This window comes from Anopheles coluzzii, chromosome 3, assembly GCF_943734685.1.
Source record: "Anopheles coluzzii chromosome 3, AcolN3, whole genome shotgun sequence".
Taxonomy (NCBI): domain Eukaryota; kingdom Metazoa; phylum Arthropoda; class Insecta; order Diptera; family Culicidae; genus Anopheles; species Anopheles coluzzii.
In genome coordinates, this window is record NC_064671.1 from 84122270 (window position 1) to 84144104 (window position 21835).

A 21835-nucleotide genomic window follows, 5' to 3' on the forward strand; every position below is an offset into this window, starting at 1 on the left:
AAGCAGGATCAATGGGAAATGGGAGTCAGCAAAAAAAGAAAAAAAGAATGAACGCATCCCCAAGTTCGTTGCACTGTTTTCCTCACCCCATTTTTCATGGATCACACTCTTGCCGCCCCTTCTGAACGGATTTAATAGACAACGCTCGGGCATCATGTTTGCTCTTTTCGTGCTCTCAGCTCAACGCGCGACCTCCAAAAGTTTGCCGGGTGGCGTGAATTTTGGCAAATGAATGTTTTTTTCCGCATTGTTTGGGAGTCGGAGGAATGGGGAGCGGTGGAGGGGGGGGGGGTTTGGTTCAGCAGTCATTTCCTGCACGAGATAGAAATCATTTTAAAAAGCGCGAATGAAAACCGGTCTCGTTCTAGGAAGCGTCTCCGTCACCATGTGGAGCATAACTCCGATATACTTCACCTATTAGTTACACAGCAGCTTTATTGGTGTTGAAAAAAAAAGACGAACATCGGCTGAAAGAAGTAATGCATATTTGACTTCTTTTTTTTCGTTTATCAAATCAACCAAATCAAATTTGAGCTATTCTATTGCCATCGGTTGCCAGCCGTCTTATTGATTGTACTAGGCAGAAGTACGGGAAATTTGTTCTGCAAATTTGGAATGTTTCCCCGTCTATGTATTCTTATGTATGTGTTCTTTTTCGCCTTCGTCATGATAATTTTTACTTAAAATTAGACTTTTGCACAAGAGCATTGCACGTACAAAAGTTTTCAAAAGCTGCTGTGTCTCCGCACGCAAGATTTGAACACACGACCTGCTGAATGTTGGTCGAAGCGCATAGCCATTGCACCATTTACAGCTCCGTTTGGTCTGCGATTGAAGTCTAGTTTTGTAGTTTAGAGCTATTAGCGGGATTGACAACAGACATATTCCAATAGTAGTAATATATTGTTTTCATATCAATCATACAATCATACAAAAGCTCATAGATTTCTGACGATTCGAACAACGAAATTCGATATCATGACAACGATGCTCGTTATTCAAATCAATCAAGTACACAAACTCAGTCCCATTTCGATAACAGTCAGTTTTATAGGGTTTCTGGCTACCTCATCGCCTTAGCAACACAACTCCACACATATAGGAACAAAACAATAATTATAAGTTCAGCAAACCCGTCAGAAAGAATGGAAATTTTTCGTTAATTTGTTCTGATTCATGGAAAACATATTTTTTTTTTATTTTAAACCAAATTCAATTGTAATACAAACAACATTTTCAACATTTTCCTTCAAGGCTTCAGAGTTGTTATAAATTTGTTCTAATGAATATGTATTGTCAATACAAGTGCCACTTGATTTGGCAAAAAAATATTTTTTTTTAATAACTAGAGATGTATCTATTATATCAACAATATATAAGCTAAAAATAAGAACCTATATATTGTACATTGTTGTGTAATATAGTTAGCATTATAAAACGTGTATACGTCATACAATATAAAATTGACACAAATATAACAATTATCAATAAAAAGCTGACGCTGCATTAATTCCTTTGTGTAAAAAAGCGTCTTTATAACTAAATGAGGGACAATAAAAAATAAAACGCTCCCTCTTTCTTAAATTGGTTCCGAACCCACACCAACACTGACTACCTGCTAGAAGCAGCCCAAGGCAAAACTTCTCAAGGGTAGAAGAGACGAAGAGTTAAGCCGTATATCGATCGCTTTCGATCGATCGGGAAAAGATTTATTGCCCCATAGTTGAACAACAAAGAAGCAACGACGTCGAAGCGCGAAGGAACCCGGAATTCTTGTCGTATTCCCAGAGAGCTAAAACCCACAGACATTCATCCTCCAGAAGCTTGATCATATTTATTGCTGCCGGAATGTGATGGTGAGATCTTTTATGACACTTTGTTCTGTAGCAAAGCTTCACAAGGGTGTTGTACACAATTGCGTGTATTGTTATAATCTCTGTTACAGAAACCATCGAATGCATCACGATCAAGCTAGTTCTGAGGTGATTTGAATCAATCTACTGTTACTTATTGTAACACATTTGTGACACGAAATCCGAATTACCAAGATATCCCAAATCGACTCATTCACTCATACGCAGCAAACCCATCAATCCAAGGCGTCTTCATCTCTCTCTATCGCGGTTCAGACGACCACTACCTTCAAATGGTACCATACCACCACTTCGAGGTTCGTGTTTGACTGCAGTTTATCAGAGCCAAGTACCATTCAGACTATTCCTAAAATAAAAACCACTTGCTAGTCGCCCGACTTCTTGCCCCGCTGATGAATCATTTCCGAATCATCATCGCCAAACCTTCGACCCAGACGCTGGCGACTAAAGTACTCTATAGCCAGGCGGCATGGCAGGTCATTGGCAAACTCACGCCATCTCCATTCACAAACCCATGCCCGTCTCTCCCACAGAAAAACAGACGACCATGACACCAATTTTGGATTTCTTTCACCTTCTTTCCGCTCCGTTCCTAAAGTTCGGCAGTACTGGAGCCTGCCGGTAACCTCGATTTGTGGGCAACAGGTCTTGCACCCGGAATCTCGCTGCCTCGCTACGGGAAGGAAAGAAAAAGCGATAGACAAACGTCCGGTGTGATATCGTCGTATCCCCACATTTACAGTGTTTCCATTTGCTTCGTTGCCATTGCCTGACCTAGAAGCGAGCTTTCCACCAGGCTGTCCTTATTGTCCCGTTTCTCTCCGCTCGAGGGGGGTTTTTTTTGGACACAAAACCTGGCACTACCATGGAGGGAGCTCGGCAGTAGAGCTGTGGTGCAACATGCAAAGCATAAGAGGAAAAACGCTCAGACTTCGCGCTGCAGCCGAAGCATTAGCTTCCTTTCACCGTTTGTGTGCCGTGGATGAATGAGAAAAAGGCTCCCACACACTATTTCGTTGTCACCCCGTGGCCCTATTATCGCCGGATTCCTCGTCCCGAAATGCACCCAAACTCATCGAGAATCATCGTCGTCTTCCGTCGTCGTAGTCGTCCTTCTTTACGGTCAGAAATTTACTTTCGTCCGATTCAGCGTTTTGTGGCGACACTCCTCATTTTATCGTTCTTTTCTCGGATTCGTCCCACCGGCTGCGCATTCGGAGGGAAAAGCGACGACGCTTCCATGCTACGAACCGGCCGAACAGTGCCCGATGGAACTGTACAGCGGCGAGGGGAACCAAATCCAATGCCACACAGCACACGTCACACGCCCCAGTAGAAAAAGCATTGGACCTTGGGCATACGACACGACGACGATGGTTTTAACCTTGGTGAAAGCAAACCCGTCTACGTTTCGAACCGAAAAGCTCGCCAACTTACTCCCTCATTCATTTCTAGCCCGGTCACCGTGTCTAGGGCACAGCACCGTTTCACAGACGTAGTAGAAAGAGAGCGCCCGAACTTTGGCACATGGTACGAACCAAGCGTGCCTGGACACAACACGGTCCAGGTTTGTTGGGGCCAAAAAACTAGAGCAAAAGCTTGGCAATTCTCTTTAAGCTTTTGCTCAGTCCCGTTTTGTATTGGTTCAAGCTGCTTCCGTAGCCTCGTGGAGTGCTCCAGCATTACGGAATGCCCTCCTTCAGCTACCTGGTTCCTCCAGGCTTAAGGGAATAAGAACTCATTGGAGCTCTGTGAGGTCGCAAAAGAGAGCAAAATCCAACTATTCCATTGCTGGGCCTGTAGTCTGTAGCAAACAAAAATAGGGAATGTAAGGAAGAGTTTCGAGGCACAACAAGTAGTTGCAACAAGTCGTCCACATCGGCGCACTCCTACTACCTCCATTCGTCGTATCTCCCGGACAACTTCAACTGTGTCTAGGTTCTATCACCACCACCACCACATCATCAGCTCGCTTAGAAACGGTGCACATTCCTTCACATTTGGACTTCAATTATGCATGGTGGGCAGGGTAGAGAGTTGTGCTCTACCACACCGCAACCGGAGATCCGTACCTCCGACTGGCTCTTCCGGCCAGCCCTATGCAGTCTGTCGTCTGCATGTATATCGGTGTGTGTGTGTGTGTGTGTAGCTGACTGCAAAAATCCGACCAAGTACAGCCCAGAGTGCTGACCTGCTTCAACAACACACAGCAGAGAGACAAAACCAATCGACCAGTGAAGAACTCGAACAGGGCGCACACATACCCCCTTTTAGACCTAGAGGCTCAGGCAAGTAACTACCTCCACAGACAGTGCTCTACAAGCGCGCAACCGGTTTGTGGCAGAGCTGGGAAGGGCGGCTACACGCGGAGGTTATCGTTTCTTATTCTTTCGCTCAGCTCAGCTTTATCTCGTTGCACAGACAAGAGCACACACTCGTAATGGTGAGTGGAAGCGAACTTGTTTAATAACAATATGCACTTCTACAGGCGCACACGTACGCAGAGGAGAACCCGAGCGATATGGACAAGTTTGCACAGATAAATCCGCATTGCTATTGCACAGAACGGTGTACACGCTTCTGCGGTACCGGTTTCTGGTCGGATTTACCAGAGACCTTTATTTCTTTTACAAGATTCGTTACAGTAAGAGGCACAGATAGGGACAGATTCGTGGAAGGATAAAAACAGAGCGACGGTGTTTCGGCGCTGTTACTAGCTGGTGGTTGCTTTATTAACGAACCAATTCCAATTATGCGCATTCTTCTGGCAACGTACGTCAATGTAGCAGATGATCTCGTCTGCGGAAACGAAAAGGTCGGTGACAACTCAAAGCTCAAAAAACAATCTTCGAAAGGATCATTATTAATTCTTTTAATGCATATTCCAACCCGAAACAGACGACCAGACGACGAAATGGTTTATTATACTATAATCCTTCCTTTTCCTCATATTCGCCACAGCACCGTAATATCAATTAACACAGAAACAAGACCTTATTGCCCGACGGCATGCATTCCATCCTCTTCTTGACCGCCATTTTGTCCACCTCAGGAGAGAAGGACATCCTGCGTACAAGTACTATTTATTTCACTGCATTGGTTTTTGTTTTGTTTTTTGTTTTAATGCAAAAAGGAATCATTAAACAAATGCTAAATGCTTGCCAATGGAGCTCTCTGCAGCGCTTTTTAATTAATGAAACGTGATGCTGACACAGACTTGTACTCTCCGGTTGCGCCACACACAATGATCATCATTATGCATCGGGCATTATTGCCCCACACGGAGGAGATGAGCAAGCTTATCGACCCGAACAAACAAAAAATGCATCCTTTCACTCCTGTGGGTGAGTGTGTTATAAATTTGTTAATGGTTTTATGATTGGAAAATGAAACGTTAGACACTATACAGAGCTAACAACCCGCGGGGGGGAACATGCCAAACGACTAACGTAAATTTTAGGGCGAAATTTAAGACAACGCTCTTTCCCAAGAATTTGTATCACATATCCAGGTTTTAGGTACATGCGAAAAGCTAAGACTCCCAAATTTGACGTGAAAGTGATGCAAAACTCCGCCTCTATAGATAGGCAAAGCTGTATCTTTATTCAAGCGGAAGTGAAGTTTGGCATGCTGTTGTATCTACTCTATCGTATCCCTGCTCTACCCTTGTGCTCCTGACCTAGCTGTCCGCCATCCAATGCATGCTCCTCTTCAAACGCATCCGAAGTCTCATCATTAGCGAGCATGAAGTTGTTACTTCTTGTTTCCCGTGCAGCCAGCCACCAGAGACGGGTGGCCGCACGTTATACCATATCTCGACTCGCGAGGGAAAACCAGTATTTCGATTTTGTTCTGTCCTTTGGGCGGAGCGCACCACACACGCCGCGCTCACCGAAGGAAAAAGAAAGAGCCGAGCGCAGCACACGTTTTTCCGAATTTTCCCACGGGAGTGATTTTCGCTGCATAAGAGGCTGTGCCGCGAGTCTCACCCCTTTGCTTCTCGTCCGCTGGGGTACGATCCGATCATATTCCAACCACCGGGTACGCGCGGGCTGAGCAACTAACGCGGACATCAAAAGCGAAGAAGCGTTCTGACATAAACAAGAAACCATCTGTGCGATTAACCTCGGCGTTTGGGGAAGCGAACGTGCAACTGTGTTCCCAGGCCGTGGCCATGACGGCTTCCAGGCCATGACCGTTCTAACGATGATTTTTTCTTCTTTCTCTTTGCATTCTATTTCCAAACTCTCACAAGACACGAATTCTTCTCGACAGTCGAAGAGATCTCACGATCACGGATCGATCGCAAGCGTGAGAGGATCTCGCCAAGATGACAACCATACGACGATGGGAGACACATCGATTCCGTGTTTTTTTCATATGCATATGAAAAAACGATTTGTTACGATTATTTACGCTTAATCAAAACAATATGTTGTTGCCCTTGGCTTCTCATCGCCGTACCCCTTCATTGTTGCGTGTGTTACTTGAACATCTCTCAGGATCGTAAATGGGCATGCTCCAGAGCAAAACCCCCAAAACCACAACACCAAATACCTCCGATTATAGCCAGTGTTTGCGATTTTCGAAACAATTCTTCAAACGAAATAAACTCCGTATGGAACACATTTGGAACCGATCCAAACTCCGGCGGCGCATTGCGAGCATGTTTATGACCGCGTAGAAGATGTTTGGCTTTACTATTTTGAAGGTTGATTAGATTGAAGGTTATGCACAGGGACAAAGACAACACAGCGAAACAGCCCGACCCGAATACGACGACGAGAGCAGCAGCAGCAGCCACCGCGTAAATGATTGATCGAGTGGGGGGACGGTAACTGCAAACGAACGAACTGCGGAATAAGATGTGTGTTCGAAAGTTGGTAGTATTTGCTTTCAATTGCTTTCTCTTGGTGGTGGGGTGGCAAAGAAGAAAAAAGTAAAACACCCATCATGTTACTAAAAGAGAAATTGCGCTGAGGATGATAATCGATACAGCACAAAATTGGCGCCCCATATGGTCACCATTCACGCAACCGTTCGTGATTAACGTGTTAAGCGCACGTTAACGGTTAACGATAGCTCATATCACTGATAAAGCATACGCCATCAACGATTAGCCTTAGTGAGCGCGTTTTGTCAAAGCGCGATGACGTCAGTTAGACGCTTGATGACAATTGTTTCGTGTTTGAAACGGCCAACGAAACAAAACAGGAAATAAAAGGAATAACACAGTCTAACTGGCAATAAATGTTTAATGGACAATATGCACAACCAAACTTTGTATTTTGTGTCATTGCTACGAATCAACCATACATTAATACAGCTGATAATCATTGGAAATAACGGTCATGGCTGTTGGAATTGCTAAAGTAATAGTCTGTGAAATTGCTCTTTTGAAATCTATTACGCGTTTTTCCGCGTACCCTGTTGCTGCTAAACTGCGCAGTTCGTGCAATAGCCATGCCTTGCTCAAGCCAAGTAACTACCTCGAGAAGTAGTATTATTGCTGCGAAATATTATTATATCATCACAATTCCCGGGTAACAGCAATTTGCATCTTCCTATCATCGACAAAGCTCTGCACAATACCAAGAAATGAATCCATTTGCTTAGTTGTTTATCCGCTACCATTCCTGCTTTGCGATCTTGCAATCCAATCCAATCCAATCCAATGCAACTTCAATCCATTTACAGCCGTTGCCGTCAAATTTTGTCTCGAAGTCACCAATTTTTGACAGTGTGCATCAATTTTTGTCTCGTAGGCGTCAATTTTTGACAGTGTGCATCAATTTTTGTCTCGAAGGCGTCAATTTTTGTCAGTGCGCATCAATTTTTGTCTCGAAGGCACCAATTTTTGTCTCATGGTCACCAATTTTTGTCGCTTGTTCATGAAATTTTGCCTCTTAATATATTTACATGAGTTTACCTGATTTGACGCGTAGTTAGGGTTATTTAATTGTAGTAACATTTAATTTCAATAAAAATCTGTGGTTTATGAATATTTTATTGGGGTTTTAAGGAAAATGCTTCAATTTTATTTACTAAATTACAGGTACGTAGATCAACACAGCTGATTGCTTTTGAACAATGGATATACTTTGTACTCCTTAATCGAAAATGGCAGTACAATGATAAACCGTAGGGATTGCGAGAACTATTTTAGGAATTTATTTAACTATTTGCCACGATTGCCGGTCTCGTAATAGAGTCGTCAACTCGTACGACTTAATAACATGCCCGTCATGGGTTCAAGCCCCAAATGGACCGTGCCGCCATACGTAGGACTGACTATCCTGCTATGGGGGGATCAAAAGCCAAGCCCACAAGTTGTGGTACAGGCAGGCTTTGATCGAAAATGGTCGTTGAGCCAAAAGAAGAAGAAGATTTGCCACGATGCCAAAATGAAGAAATAATCGTGGATTAATCTTCTCTAAATTGTTTTGATATTATTATAAATAAAACGTAAAACTATGTGAAATATAGAATTCCTGAATTGATTCCTTTGCATTGTATAACCTTTTTAATTTTGTTTTGCATTCTGGAATTATTAAAATATTAAAATAACGAAAAAATACCAAGAGACAAAAATTTGTGACCATGAGACAAAAATTGGTGCCTTCGAGACAAAAATTGATGCGCACTGACAAAAATTGACGCCTTCGAGACAAAAATTGATGCACACTGTCAAAAATTGACGCCTACGAGACAAAAATTGATGCACACTGTCAAAAATTGACGCCTACGAGACAAAAATACATGACTTACGGCCAAAATTTGACGGCAACGCCTGTACTTTTGCCAATAAAAAACATAATTTGCTTTTAAATACAAGGAAAAAAATAATCGAAATTTTACTACTGCAATCAACTGGAGCATGGAGTATTCCAACTCATCTACAAAGAGCGCTATTAGAGGTTCGTTGACAAATGTATCAAACCTTCAGGCGTTTATTCTTGCCCTGGAATTCTCGGATTCTCGACTGGAATCGAAACGAAATCCGCACAGAACGATACTAATAAATGAATAAATTTGTCTATAGAGTTCAATCAAACCAATCTATTGGAGCATTACAGGGTTTTCCAAGTCACTTTCAAAAGTAAACATTGTTTTTCACTGCGAGCAAGAAGTTATTCCACATCACTCTGATATTTCATTTTTATCATAATAATGTTTAATTTCTTCAGCATGATTTTGAACACTTGAACTATCTGCTGCCATCGTTTTTTCACTGGGATTTAAAGCCGGATCTCATTACCCGTTGACACGTGAAGAGTTGAAAATCATACTGAAGAAATTAAAAATGATTATGATGCAAATGAAATATAAGAGTGATGTAAAATAACTTCTTCCACGCGATGAAAAACAATGTTTACATTCGAAAGTGACTTGCAAAACCATGTATATTCATTTGAAACGGTAGATATTTCTGCTTAAATGACTTTTAAAAATTGAGACTTTGAACATCGAAAAATTTGTACAAAAACGTGTAGCCTTTTCTATACAAATTGTTTGAAAAGCAAAATTACAGGGTTTTCCAAGTCAGTTTCGAATGTTAACATTGTTGTACACCGCCTTCAAGATGTTTTTCAACAGCTGTCAAATGGTGTATTTGCTTCAAAATGAATTTTCAGTTTTTACACATGATTTTCAATACGTCACAAAGAACTGTCAAACTCAATATAGCCTGAGACGTGTTGAAAATCATGCTGAAGAAATTACAAATTATGATGATGCAAATGATACATCAGATTGATGTGGAATAACATCTTTCACGTGGTGAATAACAAAGATTACATTCGAAATTATTTTGGAAAACCCTGCAATGCTCTTCATGTGAGATTTTGCTCGTTAAAAGAGGAATTTACAGATCATAAAACGTAACGAAAACTCATTAAGAATGGATACTCTTCATATGAGAGTATTACACTGTATCCAGCTAAAACACACACACTGATGGATTAAAGAAGTAATCTCACTTGGTAACAGTCATGTGATTTATCATCTAAGACTGTTACCTTCATTTGTTCGCCATCAAAACGTCTATCCATCTATCATCTAAAACTATTTTAACAAACTACATCCGAACACTCACCTGCCAAACAGAGGATGCCAGAGCGGCGAGGACAGATCCGTCGTATCGTCGAGCCCGTTCGTGGTGCTGCCGACCTCCGCCAGATCGTCCGTATTCAGCAACCGTCTCTGCATGGCGGCCGGATCGAGCAGATGCAGACCGGGCTTCACCTTTAGCTTGGGCTGCTGATGCATACCACCGCCCGCACCACTTCCACCGCCGCCTGACTGCATTAAATGATGCTGCTGCTGTTGCTGCTGGAGGAAGTTGTGCTGCTGCTGTTGCTGTTGCTGCTGCTGTTGCTGCTGTAGGAACATTTGTTGCTGAAGCTGTTCGTGCTGTTGCGCAGTGTACAGATCCATCCCCGGGATGGCCATCAGGTTGGCCAGTTTGCTGGAAGCACTACTGTTCGCACCACTATTGCCCCCGCCGGCATGCTTGTGCAGCTGCTGCTGCTGCTGCTTGTCCGGCTGCAGCAAGTTCATCAGCGATTTGCACGTTACCCTTGGTTTTTGCTCTTCCTGGTGATGATGGTGCATCTGTTGCTGGAGGAGTTGTTGCTGCTGATGCTGCTGTTGTAGCTGAAGCTGATGCTGCTGTTGTTGCTGCTGCTGGTGATGATGATGATGTTGCTGCTGCTGATGCTGCTGCTGGTGGAGCTGCTCTTTCTGGAGCTTCCGGGCGAGCTGTTGCTGCTGCTCGTGGAACTCTTGGAAGTTGGTGGGAAGATTGAAGAACGAATTGGCCGCCGCCGAACCGAACATACCGGCCGCACCCATACTGCTTTGGTGCTGAAGCTGCTGCTGCTGCTGATGGTGTTGCTGCTGTTGCAGTTTCGCTTTCTGCAACGCGGTAAGCTGTTGCCGGTGCGAGCTTCCCGAGTGCTGCTGCCGTCCACCGGACGCTGCCGCCGCTGCAGCCGCCTGGTTCATAAGGTTGGCCATATTTTTAAACCCACTCGGACTGAACGATTGCTGCTGCTGCTGCTGCTGGAGCTGTTGCGCATGGTGTTGCTGCTGCTGCAGCAACGCTTGAGCGGATGTTCGCGAGCTAGCACCAGCCGCGCCAGCTGCACCGTACCGACTGCTGCTGCTATTGTTGCCGCTACCACCACCACTGCCACTTCCGTGCGTCATCGTGGGCGGCGTCATGAACTGAGGTATCGCGAGGGGGTTGATCATACCGGCCGCTGCGGCAGCGGCAGCCGCCGCCGCTGCCGCCTTCTTCTGCTGGCTCTGGAACATGTTGGCGGCGGCCGTTACTGCCGCCACCGAGCGCTGCTGCTCGAGCGTTTTCGGCCCAAGGACGGGTTTGCGGTCGACGTGGGCGGCAGCCGCAGCGGCGGCCGCTGCCGCCGCTGCCTTCTTCTGGGCCGCCGCTTCCTGCTGCTTGCGCTGCTGCAGGTTGGCCGTCGTCATCGCTTCCTGCAGCATGGCCAGCTCGAGCTGCCGCTTGTACTCGAGCGGGCTGGTCGCCGTGGCGGGCGGCAACCCGCAAAAGTCCTGAAACCGCGGGCCCATAAACGGTAGCATGTCGGCCAGCGTGTTTGCGCCGGTGCCGGCGGCGCCCGTCGCTCCACCGACGGCGGCAGCTGCCGCCGCCGCCACCGTGGCAGCGGACGCCGAGGCCGGCAGGTTCATCATCGCCTTCAGCAGGTCCGGCGCGAACTGGCCCATCTGGCCGAGGTAGGGCAGCCAGAGCATCTGGTTGAAGGCGGCCGTCGTTGCCGCGTCAATGTCCCCGGCCAGCCCGGAGGCGAGCAGCGAGCTCATCATCGGGTTCTGTTTCGCCGCCTGCGCCGTCAGCGTTTGCTTCAGCGTCTCGAGCGGGCTGGGCGGTGTCGGGGTGGCGGCCGCGGCGTGCGCCTTCTTGCCGACGGCCGCCATCGATGGCACGGGCGTGGTGGGAGGCGGCGTGGCGACCGCTGCTGCTGCTGCTGCCGCCGCCGTCGCATCGAGCGTCGTCTTCGATTTGAGCTTCACCAGCTCTTCCTGCGTCTGCAGGATCGTTTCGAGCTGCTGCAGCGAGATCACCAGTATGTCCGGATCCTGCAGTATGTTGGGAAAGGCGAACGCTTCCGGCAGCCGCAGCTCGGGCCGCGTCGTTAGCAGCAGGGGGATTTCGCGGGCCGGTGACGCCAGCACCGCGTTCAGCCGATCCTTTGGCACGAGCAGCGGGTCCGGCACCTTCCAGGCCGGATTGCCCACGAGCAGGCGGAGCTGGGTGAGCGGGTCCGGATCGTTGCCGGAGGTGAGCATCTCCACCAGGCGGGCCGAGTCGTTGAGATTCGTGTAGGCGGCGGCAGCGGCCGCTGCAGCCGCCGCCGCACTCTGCTGGCTGGAGGGTGTCACTGAGGCGGCTGCGCCGCTACTTCCACCGGCCGCCATCGCGTTGATCAGGGAGGCGGCACTCACGCCCGCACTGGACGTCGTGACAGTCGGCACCGTCTTACCAGCACCACTGTTTGGCCTTTGCTGCTGCTGCTGCTGTTCGGGGTCCGTTTTGATGCGTTTCGCTTTCGGTTCGCTCGTGTCGTCGGCAGCACTGGCACTGCCACCGCCACCGCTGGACGATGAGAGCCGCTTCGCCTCCTCCGAGCAGCTGACCGTCGGGCTGGCCGACTTGCGACACTTGCCCAGATCGAGCGGTTCCTTCTGCTGCACCGTGCCGCCCGTTTTGGAGGTCGTCGTCGTCGCTACCGCGGCGCTACCGCTCGTACTGGTGGCCACCGTGCTCGTCGTCGTCGTCGCCGAAACACCCACCCCGTCAGCAGCGGCGGGCCGGCCGCCACCTTTCGCGACGGCCGCCACTGCTGCGGCCGCCTGCGACATCAGCGCCTCGATCACGCTCGACGTCGTTGAGCTGCTGCTCGAGCTGGACGCGGAGATGGATTTCGGCTGCAGGAACAGATCCGGCGACGGTGGTACCGCGGGCAGCCCGCTCGGCTGCGGCGACTGTATCGCATCGGAGCTGTGCGACACGGGCCGGGGCGAGGGCGACAGGCTGCGCTTGCGGCAGCTCAGATCCTTCGGCAGCTCCTCCTGGCACGAGTCGGGCGATATCACGATCGGCGCCTCGGCCGGCAGCTCCTTCGCCGAGGTGCTCACCGAGGACGATGATGCACTGTTACCACCACCGCTGTCGCCGGCACTTCGGTCACCATCGGTACCTTCCTTCCCGGCGGCCTTGCTTGCCTCCGCCGCCGCCGCACTTGCAAAGTAGGAACTCGCGTGCTCGCTCGCCTCCGTCAGATCCTTTATCGTGATGGACAGCTCGTCCTCCAGCGTGGTCGTGGAGGAGGACGCCGCCGACGAGGTGGTGGTGGTGGTGGACGCCGTCGTCGTAGCACTTCCGCCACCTCCCATTGCCACCGCGCTGGACTGTTGCTGCTGCTGCTGCTGCGTCATCGCACCGGACGCTGCTACCGTCTGCTCGGGTGCGAACGGGTTCGGCAGCAGATCGTCATCCACGCCGCCATCACTACCACCGCCGCTAGCACTGCCACCCCCAACACCACCACCTACCCCACCGCCGAACAGGTCGCCGGTGAGGCCCTCGATTTCGCCCGCCTCATTGAACGACAAACACTTCGGCGAGGTGCTGAGCGATTCGCCCAGCCGCGAAATGATGTCCGCGACCGGTTCCGGCTCCAGCAGCACGTCGTCCTCGTCGTCGTCGTTGTAGTCGTCCGCGATCGTGTAGATCGGGTTGGCGGTGGTCGGCTTGGTCGCGGTGGCGGAGGAGCCGCCCCCGGTCGCCGCCACACCGGTGGCGTCCGCGCGGCGCTGTTGCTCCACCAGCGAGTCGAGCAGTTCGGCGGCCCCGGTCATCGTAGTGTCGCCGCAGCTGGCCGCCGCCGCATGCAGCAGCTCGTCCGCCGCCGACCCGCTGTGTGCCGGTCCTCCCCGCACTGCTGCTCCTCCTGTTGCACCTGCTGCTTCAGCTCCCACTACTCCTCCTCCACTACTACTAGCCGCCTGCAGCTCGTCGATGCCTTCGATCAGGTCGCCAAACTCCGCACTCAGATGATGCAGCTGTTGTTGTTGTTGATGATGATGATGATGATGATGATGGTGCAAATGGTTGTGTTCTTGTTGCTGATGGTGTTGTTGCTGCTGCTGCTGTTGCTCCAGAAGATCCGAGTTCTGCTGCTGCAGCGCGTGCTTCGGATCGTCATCGTCGAGCTCACTATCACTACTGATGGTGATGTGCGGTGGATGATGCACTTCCGCGTTGCTCTCGATGCAAGTCGATTTCGTCTTGCCTGCTTCACTGCCGCCTGCTGCCGCCGCCGCCAGCGTCCCTGAAACGGAAGGGGTAGTGGTGGTAGAGCCCGTCGACGCGGATGTCGTCGTAGTGGTGGTTGTTCTTGCGAGCGTCGTCGTACCTGTAGTACCGTCCGGGCCGATGACGATGGCGTCCATCGTCGTCGTTGTCGTGGTAGTGGCAGCATCGTCGTCGTCGTCGTTACTCCGGGTTCGGGTTCCTTTCGCCGTGTGTCCTTGCGATGCTGGTGTTGGTGTTAGCTGCTTCTTCTGCTGCTGCTGCTGCTGCTGCTGCTCGAGAACGCACACTTCGTCGTCGTCTATCTCGACGACGGTGGTGGAGGAGCGGTCGGGTGACGCCGCTGGTGCATCGGCTGCAGCGGCTGCTGCTGCCGCCGCCGCCACCGCTGCCGCTATCGCAGCGGCCAGCGCACTACCACCATCATCGTCCGGGTGGCTGTCGTGCTCGTGCGGTCGTCCTTCCCCAGCATCCTTGGGGCCGGCACCAACACAAGCACCGTGTGCGTCGTCGTCGTCGTCGGGCGGTACCAGCTCGATGATCTCGTCCGAACCTTGCGACGGTCTTGCCGACGAATCGAAGCGAAGCGCATGATGCAGGTGCATACTGTGATGGTGGTGGTGGTGATGGTGGTGATGGTCCACGCCGAAGCTAGACCGACCGCCTTCCACGCCGAGCAGTTGCACATCGTCGTCGTCGTCGTCAACGATGTGTTGGTGCTGCTCCTGATGATGATGATGATGGTGATGATGATTCAGCCCAAGTTCATCCAGTGCACGCAGACCCGCCGCGGCCGTGCCCCCATCGTCGTCGTCGTCCTCGTCGTCCACGCTCAGCACCAGGCTGCCGAGTGGCGGCGGTCCACCGTCGTTGGACGCCTGCGCACCAGCGTCACTGCACCGATGCTGCTGCTGCTGCACCGGGATGACGCTTGTTGGTATCTGTGACTCGATGCTCGTTCGGCGGGCCTTCATCTCCGACGACTTCTTCGCGAGCGCAATCGGCCACTCCCGATCGGCGGTCCGTGCCAGCGCTGCCAGCGTGGACCCATGCACGTCGTCGTCGTCGTCGTCGTGCACTTCGTAGTCATCGAGCGTGGCTACCAACTGGGCACCCTTGCCGCCCGCTCCACAATCGTCCTCGTCGTCGTCCAGCTCGAGCAGCTCCAGCTTGTGGGACAGCTCGGACTGCCGCCGTTTATGGCTATTGCTTGTGTTCTCGACCGTCTCGACTCCTGCTCCGCCGCCATTGCACTTGCTGGTGGCGTCGTGGTGGCTCGGGCTGCCACCAATACTACTACCGAGGGCGTTACTGCTACCGTTACTAGCGTTACTACTATTATTGTTACTACTACTGTTATTATTATTACTATTGCTACCGCTGTCTCCCAGCAACAGCCGCGGGCAGAAGCCGGTTCCACCGTCCTCTTCCTCCGCCTTCACGTCCACCACCATCGCGTCGGTGGTGGTGGTGGTGGTGGTGCTGCCACCATTCGGTACCGCGCTCGGTTCGCTAAAACTACTGATATTGGTGTGATGACTGGCGGCCACCAGCTCGCTGCGCCGGCTGGCCTGCAGCTTCTCCTGCAGCTCCTGGAGCTGCCGGCGCTGCTGCTCGTGATAGTTCCGGATCAGCTCCGCTATCGTTTCCTCCCGCTCGCGCTCCTCGGCGGCCGCTGCCTCCGCCGCCGCCGCCGCCGCTTCCTCGTCCGCCCGTCGTATCCGCTCGTGGTCGTGGTACACCTCCGCCGGCTGCTCCGCGTTCGGGGAGGTGGCCACCCGCTGCTCCTGCTTCACGCCGACGCTGAACGTCACCTTGCGCTGGCCGGTCGCCACCAGCCGGCCGATCGTGCCGCTGCAGCTCGTACCGCTCGTGCGACTGTCGCGGCCACCGTCCGACGTGCCCTCCGACACGTGGCGCCGCTTCTTCTTCTTGTTCTTCTTATGCTTGCGATGGTGGTGGTGATGGTGGTGCCTGCTGTGTCCGGATTTCGTCGCAAGTTTGTACTTTGGTGACGCGGAGACGGAAGCGGACCCGGACACGCTGGACGCCCGCCCTCCGCAGCAACTGTCGCTCGCTGCCGCACGGTCCACCTCCTCCTCCTCCTCCTCTTCGTGTTCCTCCCCATCGCTGCGGGGTGGCAGCAGGGAGAACGTGACGGACGTGGTCGGGTCGGTGCGCGGTATCGCCCGCCAGCTGCCCGCCGGCCCAGTCCGCGTCAATCGTATACGGTTGCGCTTGTCGTAGTCCTCGCACCGGACCTCCACGATGCGCGTGTCCTCCTGCTTCACGAACAGAAAGATTGGATTTACCCTAGGAACTGTGGTGGTGGTGGACAGGGTGGAAGTGTTGCCACCGCTTGCGCTGCCCGTCGCCCCAGTGCACGGTACGCTGGGGGAACGCTCGAGGGCACCGACAAGGTGGGCCGCCGATGCGGCCGAACCTGGTCTGCCCGTCTCGCTGCCGTTCGACAGGGCCGACGTGGTGCGGAGCGGTGCCGTTGGCCGCTTCGGCACCGTCAGCGCAGGGATGGCACGTTTTTTCGCCGCTCCCGGCACCGGTCCAGCGGCCGCCGGTTTGTTCGCCTGCTTGGCCGGCTGCTTCGGCTTCGGTTTGGGGCGGACGCGCGCATTGAAGAAGATTTCCGGCAGGCAGAGCGTATCGATGATGCGATCGGTGAACTGTCTCCGCCGGTTCGACTTCCGGTGCTCTTTTGGCTCGAGCGGAAGCGGCAGCGGATCGTCCCGGTAGCCGGTACGTTTGGGGGCCGTATGTTGCTGTGGTGCTCGCTGGGTGGACGTTTGAACTGGTGTCCCCTCAACGCCCTGCTCCTGCTTCACTACAACCGGCGCCGCTGTTGCCGCTTCCGGTTCGCTTCCCGTCTCCATCTTGATGTTGGACGGACTGTGGGCCGCAGTTTCACCCGACGACGGCAGGGCTGTCGCATCGTGCGGTGACCCACACCCATCACCGCCGCCACCGGGCGACATCCGGCGGCGCAGTATTAGCTTCGTGTCCTTCGACTCGCTGCACTCCCCTGCAACAACCACGTGCGCAACATAGTGCTGCTGCTGCTGCTGTTGTTCCGCGTGACGTTGCACCGGTGTTGCACCGTCCGGCGTTGTGTCCGCCGGCCGCTCGCCCCACCCGCCCGAGCCGGTGGTCGTATCGAGCGAGGGCGTTTCGAACCCGGAGTCACGGTCCGCGTTCGATTCCACACCCAGCCCGACGGCCAGCTCACAGTGGAACGGTTCCTCCGCCGCCGCCGCCGCACACCCATCGACATCCCCGCCGGTGGGTGTTGTCGCCTCCGTCGTCGTCGTCGTCGTCGTGTTGACTATGTTGTTATTGTGATTGATGCACTTCTCGCCGGGCGATTTGGGTCGCCCGCCACCGACAAGCGGTATGAGATCAGGAAGGGCGCCTGCCCCCGTACCGCCATTGCTGATGAGGGTGCCCCCCGGGGGCGAACCAGCGGCCTCCGGGTGTTGTTGTGGTGGTGGGGGGGCTGCTGGCGACCCGCAACCGTCGGATGTGCCGCCGTTGAATCCGAGCGATCGCCATTGCGGTGCACTAACCTCGGCACTCATAGCCGCGACCGGTGACCATTGCCCGTGTTTCCCGCGATACTAAGCTTCCTCCACATGGGTCAGAAAGAGAAGGGGGGGGAGGGGGGGGGGGGATTGAGAGGTTGAAGGACACAACAGGAAGTGAGAGGAAGGATGCACAAAAAGCACAACAGTAAAGCAACAACAACAACAACAATAAAACGCACTATTGCTTCTCTCTCTCTCTCTCACACACACTCCCACAGAGAGGGAACACACACAAACACTCTTTGGCGCGCCTACGCACACTGCGATGACGGTTCTGCTGCTGCACACGCACACACCCTTAGCGGCCGTAGCGCACGCACACACGCAGTGAGGGATGTTTGCAGAATCAGCGAGAGCATCGCAATTCAATTTTCGTTTTCGCTTTACTTTACCAGCATACTTCCATGCACAATTTCACTTCACTCTTGACTTTTAGGGCACTTTGCTGGATTTGGATTTTCGCACACATTCACATTTTCAATAGCCCTTTTTTTGATTATTCTTTTACGCTCACTGAGCTTTCCGAGTCGAGCCACACACACAGCGGGCCACTGGCCACTCCTCCTGGCCTGAGGAGTGTGTATGTGTGGTTTTTTTTGTGTATTGTTGCACAAACTTTTCTTTCCTTCCGAAATTCCGGACTTTTCCTTCTTTACACACACGATGCACGGAAAACACAACCCCAAACACAGGCAACACACACAAAAATTGCTCCGTACAGAGAGAGCACACACCACACACAATCACAAACAAAATAAAACTAATTCCCAAGAAAAGCTCAGGATTTTTAATCACTCTTTTGCTTCCCGCTTCTGCTGCTGCTGTGCTGGTTGCTGCTTCTCGCTCTTTTTCGCTGCGCTCCCAGCGCTCACAGTGACGGCACTTTTCACGAAATCGATCGACCCTCCCCCCGCTTTTCTTGTCTTGCTGCTTACTTCGCTCCTTAGGTTGCAGGGACACCGCTCCTGCACACTGTTGGCCTTTTGCTCGGTTCGTAGCAACACGGCACACCGAAAAAAAACACAATCGCAATCTTCAGGTAAAAGCGGTCACACTTTGGCACATCCGCCACAGACACTTGACGGCACGGCAAATTTTCAGACCGTACGTACGATGTTTTGATTTTTCACCTCTACACGACGAAAGCGAATTCCGTGTCACTTGAACACCACACAAATCATTGAAAATGCCTCCTTGCGAGAGAGGGAGAGCGAGAGCAACCGAGAGCGAGCTGTCAAAATCGTGTATTTCGATTTTTTTCTTCTCACTGCTCACTACACACAACACACACACACGCACACTGCTGTACACGCGCGATCACACCAATACACTGGCGCGCGGTATGCAGGGCTTCTCTCGCTGCTTTTTTCCACTCTCTCTCTCTCTGCTCAGCCGAAATCTCTCACTCGCTCTCACGGCTCCTCGTGGCGCTCGCACTCGCACCGTGCATCCGGCAGCAGTGGCAACGCGCGTGGAAGAATGTTGGGGGCTCCGTGACAACAGCAGCACGCACGAGAATGGTGCAAGGGCTTGATTGGATTGATTTTGAACGTCGCGGAATGTGATGGCAATCATAAAAGAAAAAAAACCAATGCCACACGCACTACACACCCTTTAAATTCACACACACACACTCGCGCGTTATGATGGCGATGGTAATCAATCACTTCACAAACCACCGCTGCCATTCACCCGACTACAGCTGGATGCTTCTTAACTGCACTTTCAGTACGCACACTTTTGAACGTGTTTTCTTGGAAGAATATCTTTGCTTTTGAACGTAACCTAGAATAAAAAAAAAATGGAATGGCATAAGCGACATATTAAAACCCCCCCTTATACTGCACTGAACTGGAGCCAAAACTCGTGCCCCGGACGCACCGGAAACCGAATCTTGCTGTGCAGCGGCCGAACACACGCGCCTGGCAGCCCCCTCTAGTTGTCGGTTCGGCAATTCCGGCACTAATGGCTGGCCTGGGGTCATTAAAACGGGAACCACAGGCAGTATGAATTATTGCCTCATTAGAACGCGCCCCTGGTAGTGGACAATGGGGGCGCGTGAAGCGCGAGAACGAAGCAGGCACACGAAACATAATTCATACCGGCGTATTCATAAAGTTTTATGTGCTTTTAAAAGGACGGCCATTTTGGCGACCAATGTCTTTTTTTTATCACATGCGTGGGGTGGTGCTGGGTGAAATAGGCGTACAATTAGCACTGTTTTCATTAATGATAAAGTAGGAAAATTAAAGTGGAATATGATGATTCACTGGTGTTAAACTTTGTTTTGATATGACATAGATGTCAAAACATGCTGATTCTACAATCTTGATAACCAGAATAAGCTATAATGTACTACACTTCACTATCAGCCACGATTGCTTAGTATTTGCTACTAGAACGCACTTTATTTTTCACTGTGCCAGGTGGTCACAAATCGTGTCACAGAAAAAAAAAGAAACAACAACAACAACAATGTACTACCGTAGTACAAACGTATTGCCATGAAAACGGTGTGCACTAATCATTGATTACTACTACCCGCACGCTTGACACACAAATACTTTTGTCTCACTCATATTACGCTACTTTTTTCTTCTCCCTCTCTCTCTCTCGTCTCACCATGACAGTAGTGTAGGTACACCCGTAGTAGGCTTATTTAGATGTGTGAGTGTTGTTTCTTTTTTGTTGTTTTGCTTTTTTTTCACTCTCTTCTTTAGCCACCGTATTCGCTCTTCGCTCCTCTATTGCTGCTGTGCGCACACTCTCTCTCGTTCCTATTGGTTTTGCGTGCACACTCACACACAGCCACACGTGCGCTCGCGCGCTCGTTAATTCGCTCGTATGCTCCATCGAATGCACTATCGTAGAAATCGTTCTACATCACCAAACAAATCGTTAGCCCCGACACCATATTACCCGTTTTAGTAAAACGGGGCCACTGCAATATTCCAGCATCAGGATGAATGAATTGGTGTTTTCAATCTTTAATTAACTCCTATTAGATCACCCGAATTCAGTTTTCACATAAAAAACACATACGTGCTTCTCGTTTTCTTCATAATTTTTTCACAAATATTTAATATACAATTTTATATATCATATTTTAATGAACTTTCAATTCACCTCTATTCAAACTGTAATTTTTACCACCGTTCTTATCGTAACCGTATTGTTGTTTTGCTCACATACGAAAACGCACACACGCGCACTTTGTCGTCTTCTTTTCTTTTCTTCTTCTTCTTTCCGTCGCTGCCTATGTGTTGTGCAGCTCACCTTCCGTCAGGTTGCTGCGATGCGACCACGCGGGATTTCAAATTTGAAATGTTGTGGTTGGTTTTTCTGTGAACAGCGCAGGGGGTTCACGTTTTCCGCCTCGCTCACGAATTGCAGGGTTCATGTGCGATCGGTTGTGTCGTAGTTGACGAGCCGGTGAAAATGGTTCGCCGCTCTGATTTGGGAGAGGGTGAGAAAATTGTAAACCGAGCAGGATTGTGTTGATAATAGGACATATATTTATGTGAGGATGTATGTTTACATTATTATCAATGTGAATGCTAAAATGTTCTACATCACGAAAAGTGTAAAGAAAATATAAATTAATTCTTATAAAATAAATTACAGCACACTTTCCAAACCATTTAAGCAAAAGAGACCACCCCTGCATTTGAGAGCGAATCGTATTCTCTCACGATGCTAAAAGAGATGCAACTCACCTCGAAAGTGATGTGAGAGAGTAGGATAGCCATACTTTTATCTCGTCTATAGCGGCACAATAAGTATGTGTATGTGTAGCAAACGTACGAACAAATCTGCATCGCACGCACATTTTTGTGGTAATGAATAATGTGTTAGTGAGAGAGAGAGATCAACTACGATCGGGAGAGAGATAGAGAGGATTTTTTTTCCAGTGTATTCTCGCAATTGCATCAAGTTCCAGTGAAACCAAAATTAAAATTGCGTGTCTTATGTTCTAAGCAAATCCACCGATGGATTGATGATTTAAT

At 50.7% G+C, this 21835-nt stretch overlaps 1 protein-coding gene across 3 annotated transcripts in view; it reads right to left on the reverse strand.

Moving 5' to 3' along the window:
- The window catches only part of LOC120960045 (uncharacterized), a 38836-nt gene extending 17644 nt beyond the window's left edge, over window positions 1–21192 (reverse strand). The window contains exons 1-3 of one of the 3 annotated variants that reach the window (XM_040383953.2): window positions 20955–21147; window positions 14336–19613; window positions 9970–14251 (exon numbers count right to left, since the gene is read on the reverse strand). In XM_040383953.2, the coding sequence (XP_040239887.2) occupies window positions 9970–14251; window positions 14336–17822 (7769 nt within the window). In that variant the 5' untranslated portion in view covers window positions 17823–19613; window positions 20955–21147. Of the gene's footprint in view, window positions 1–9969; window positions 19614–20954 lie in introns of all 3 variants that reach the window. The other 2 variants (XM_040383951.2, XM_040383950.2) reach the window with 2 other exon arrangements.
- Window positions 21193–21835: the final 643 nt, after the last annotated feature.